Source organism: Gossypium arboreum, chromosome 12 (genome assembly GCF_025698485.1).
Source record: "Gossypium arboreum isolate Shixiya-1 chromosome 12, ASM2569848v2, whole genome shotgun sequence".
In the NCBI taxonomy this organism is placed as follows: Eukaryota; Viridiplantae; Streptophyta; class Magnoliopsida; order Malvales; family Malvaceae; genus Gossypium; species Gossypium arboreum.
The window spans coordinates 97,397,267-97,402,294 of record NC_069081.1 but is presented as its reverse complement, the minus strand read 5'-3'; the positions used below and the strand labels follow the sequence as shown (position 1 = coordinate 97,402,294).

Below are 5,028 nucleotides of genomic sequence, written 5' to 3'. Positions count from 1 at the left end.
CTATATGATCTAACTATACCTTTGGTGTGCCACCAATAAGATAAGAAATGTATATCTTTGTTATAGTAATTTATTTAAATTGAGTTTGTATCACTCATCTCAACTCATTTAAGAAATTATTAAAAATTATATTTTAAAATAAATTATATTATTATGAGAATATTTTTATCTTTTATAATAAATAAAATTTACACATTACAAGATCTAAGTTAAAATGTCAAATAAATTCTCTAAAAATAATTTAAAAATCAATTAAGTCTCTCATCGAAAAGTGCATCCAACTGAGCCATTTGAATAATGGTTTTGAATACATAATTAAGCCCATTGACTTCATTTTCTCCATTGAAGCCCCTAATGGGCCATTAAGTACTGATGTAGCAATTAACATGAAAAAATGAAGGTGTAAGGCTTGATTGATTTTTTAATATTATTTTATGAGAATTTAATTGACTATTTAAGTAAAAAAGTCTAAAAATTCTATTTTTTAAAAAAGTATAGATTATAAAAATCATAAAAATTATTAAAATCTATAAATTATTAAAAATTATAAAAAAATATAGAAAATTTTAAATGTATAGAAAAATACATAATTTATTTAAATTATTCAAATATTATAAAAAATAAAATTATTACACCTTTTTGTTTTCTCTCGTATACTAGAGGTGTTCATTGTTCAGGCCGAGAATTAGCCCAATTTCAAAAATATTCTACTCGAGCCTGACTAGACTTGGCTAGCTGAAATGATTTGTTTTGCTATTTTATAAATAATAAAATTATTTTTATTTAAATTTAATTATAAAAATATATAAAAATAAAAATTTATTTATATATTTGTGGATAGTAAATCAAATCAGCTCATGAATACTTTTACCTATCACCTTAGGCTATCAAGTACCAAACTCATCATCACTCAAACCACTCACTCGATACCACATAAGTTTGATCATCATCATACTTCAATCTCCTTATTTTCTTATTACCAAAACCAAAGAATCCAAATAAACAAAATAACCGTGGAAACATCAATTAATAAGGAATTAATTAAGAATATTTTATGAACATACACTTTTCATAATGCTATTTCAAGAGCATATTTTAGGCATGCAAAGGTAATCATGTTTTCTCAAATATATCCTCGTCAATAAGTTTGTCTTTACATAATTTCAATTGAGAGATAATCATAAATAATGTTAAATGATATTCACGTAAATCTGCTGCTGCTTTGTATGCATGGGCGTAACATATTATTTTAACAAATTATAAGGCTTCTTCATTCTCAGCAATTGCCCCCTGCTCTAACAACAAATTACCATGTCCTGGATTTAATTGAAACAGTAACTCTCCATATCATCATCATCAACATATGATATGACAGGAGAACAAAAAGAATACTAGAGAATCTTTCAATGCGAAAGAAAAATAAACAGTTGGTTACTTCATCACTGCTTATGTAGCAGATGCTCCTTCTTGAGAGCCATAAATTTGGCTGCTATGTCTTCATACTCTGGCAGCTTAGGGTGAACGTGATTAGGGTTGTGAATCGACATTGAATTGGTTCGAAGAATGCTGTACCTGTGAATCTCTCTTGGCCTTTCTTGTGGCATTGTCGTGGCCCTCAAATAAGGACCACCTGTTCCTTTTCTCGTATGGGAATCACCAACATTTCCCTTCACTTTCCCTATGCTTTCTTCCTTTTCCAATTTGGGCAAGGTGAAAACTCCATACACACTTGCACCTTTGTCGTAGCTTCTTCTCCTCAGATTCCGAGTAGGACTACTACTCTCTTTCATTCTAATACATCTAGCATCGTCGTTGGAAGAACATCGGCAATGGCAAAACTTTTCATCCAAAATTCCTCCTTTATCACAAACTGGAGGGACCTTTTCTTCTCTGTCATCAAAACTACAATTGTAACATGGGTTTTCCAAGCTGCAGGTTTTTACTTCACTGTTCAAAGTATTAGCCTGAATGTAACCCCTCAATTCCGTGCAGCCAGGTTGTTTCGATCTCTTCAGCAGATAAGTTGCTTCTTTCCTTTCTGCTACTGTTTTCTTCTGGTGTTTCCTGTAGTGATGAGATTGATGCTTGTGGTTCTCATAATATATCTCGTGATCAATATCCTTCATGCTTGAAGGTTCAAGAGAAAAGGACCTCCGCCTTGAATTGTTTGCATTTGAGCTTGGTTTCTCATCCTCTACATTATCCGTATAACTTTCATCATCACCGTCGGTGCCATCCACAACCACTCCTTTAGTTGGCATGCTCAGTGACTTGAACTTGAAAAGTCTCTGATCTTGACAATCTGCTTCTTTTCTTCGGGAAGACCGTAACTCCTCTATGTCATCAAGATAGACAACTACTTCCTCACAAAACTGAGGCAAAGTTTCCGAGGAAGATGGTGCTTTTATCCTTTCATCATCATCCTTTCGTTTCCTAGTGGTTGTACAAATCCGGCTGATGTTCCGGTTTTCTGCTTTTATGTCATCTGGTGGAGAACAAGTAAGGGAAGCACCAATGGTATCAGAATTTGGATAGGAATAAGAGTGACATTGGCTGATCAAATGAGTGGCAGTCTTTGCCAATGGATCAACTTGTATGTTTTTTCCTTCCTTCTCACTACCATCTGAAGTCTGCACCAATGTAGGACTTCAATGAAACATCAAAATCTGACCAAAAGACAATAATTGAAAGAACATAATCTAGTTACCTGGTGTTGCAATTCGGGAAAGTATTCAAGTGCCAAAATTTCAGGCTGTAAGCGGTAATCTCGAGCTATTTCATCAATCAATCTGTACTTCACATCATCCGAAACTGATTTTGGGGATAGTTTTTCTTGTATCTGTAGTCAAGATTTTATCAAAATTCTTCATGTTAATTGATGATTAAAAAAAAAAAACTGATCACAAGCAAGAAAAATCAGCAGTTAGCACTAGAATGGGCAACCTCACGGTTGACCAGATTCCCAGGAAGCAATTCAACGGCCACTGTCGTGAACCTATGCCCGTAACGCTCCCCGAAGAGCTTACGAATCGCAGGAAGCTCAGGGAGATCTGCACATCTGGCAGAGGCGAATATGAGGCTTGAAACTGCTTCATTGATATCATTAGGGCAGTCCCTAAAATACCACAATTACAGGACAACTAATTCAGTTCATGGTCAGAAACTTGAAAAAAGTGATTAAAAGAGGAAAAGTGTTGTTAAGAGGGAAAAAAAATACTTGTGTCTGCGAATATATGATAATTGAATGTTGACAAAGTCACAGAAATGATCCAGTATCTCATAGACTGCCATTATATTCTCATCTTTAAGAAGCTGCTCAGCCTGAAAATTTAAGTGTCAAAACTAAAGGATGAAAATAGCCTATCCCAACATCATACTTAATACCACAAGGTTATGCAAACAACATTCAGAAGAAGAAGAAGAAGAAGAAGAAGAAGAAGAAGAAGAATCAAAAGCAGGGGAACACAGCAGAGAGTTTAGAGTTTTAATGAAAAGATATTGATCATCGTCCCTACCCGGTTAAAGGGGAACACAGCAGAGAGTTTAGAGTTTTAATGAAAAGATATTGATCATCGTCCCTACCCGGTTAAAGGCAGTTTGTTGATAACCAAGTTTGATGAGCTGAGCCAGATCCTCCCGCAGCTGTTTCACAATTGTAAACCTTTTGTTCTTTAGCAGCTTCAGACGGCACTGAACACGCTTGATCAGCTTCTTACTGCAAACACCACAGTACATAAGTAAAAACAGCAACCCCATCCAATAAGCTTTTCTCTCAGGAAAAAAAAGGGTACCATTTTGAAGCTTTTCGCCAGCCGAAAAAGATGTCAAACATGGTTCAAAACTAGAAAACGTTCTCCTCCTTGTAGGTTTCAGCAGTTAGAGAGCGGCAACCTCTGAAACTAAAACTAAAGCTTGAGTGTGAGATTAATGATGGAAGTTGAAAAGGGTAACATGTTTGGTGGTGTAGGTGTGGGAATTGAGCATGCATGGGAATTGGTTGGTCAGTTAGTGTTATATAATTTAGGAGGAGTGGGTTTGAAAAATGAAGAAAGTGGGAGCAGACAGTTCCATTCTTTTGGAAGAAAAAAAAAAAAAACTGCTCCCACCACTCCCCTAATCATAACACTTGGCATGTCTCTGATATAACCCTCATCTACAAGCTTACAAATAGTACTTACCGCTGTTATTATGATCATTATTACAACAGTTTAAGTTATATTGGTTGATGATACTAAATTGGAGCATCCACAGCCAATGAGTTGTTGAGTATTTGGGAGCAGCCATCAATGGCATTGACAACCTGACTGTTCTCTTCCAATTAAAACAAGATTCAGACCCTTTGAAGATAACTCCAGGGCTCCTGTGATTTCAAAATAGAGACTGTTTTCATGGATGTAGCTTTAAGAATCGTCGAGTCAATTCTCATCACAAATTATTCTCAATTTGATTATTCAATGTATTTTTATAGTTAAATTTCTCCACTCAAGACTGTCGTCTAAATTGTTTAGGTAAAAACATGGATAATGGAAAGATGAAGAATCATACCATGAAAAGGAATATTTGTTCATTATTTTTCTTTTTATATTAACTTTAATACACTTTTAGCTTGAAATTAACCCACAAAAGAATATTCCAAGTGCATGCATTAACTTCCCGCATTTAGTTGTTGATTGGGGGAGAAAAAAACATAATTCAGTGGACTTGGATTTATCTACTTCAAAGAATATATTAATAATAAATGAAAAAATTAAATTAAATTGTTAAATGAATAAAATGTTTATGATGTGGTTGTCAACTGGTGAAGTGGTAAATTTAAAGTTTTACCTGGATACAATTAATATGAGTTCAAATATCATCATATATATATATATATATATATATATTAGTTTTTAAAAAAACAACTTATTTTAAATCTGAAAAAATATTTTAGTAATTATTCTAATCAAGTTTATGTTTGGTTGACTCATGCAATAATTTAGTCAATAGTTTAAATAATAGTATCAATATACTATTTTATGGAGGTAAATA

General features: G+C 33.7%; 1 protein-coding gene across 1 annotated transcript; it reads right to left on the bottom strand.

Moving 5' to 3' along the window:
• Positions 1 to 1,244: 1,244 nt before the first annotated feature.
• LOC108478757 (uncharacterized) lies at positions 1,245 to 4,164 on the bottom strand. The gene is made up of 6 exons (XM_017781220.2): positions 3,792 to 4,164; positions 3,583 to 3,715; positions 3,218 to 3,321; positions 2,944 to 3,115; positions 2,708 to 2,839; positions 1,245 to 2,630 (listed from the first exon to the last, which is right to left on the bottom strand). The coding sequence occupies exons 1-6, from the start codon at positions 3,830 to 3,832 to the stop codon at positions 1,440 to 1,442; spliced, it is 1,773 nt and encodes a 590-aa protein (XP_017636709.1). The 5' UTR covers positions 3,833 to 4,164; the 3' UTR covers positions 1,245 to 1,439.
• Positions 4,165 to 5,028: the final 864 nt, after the last annotated feature.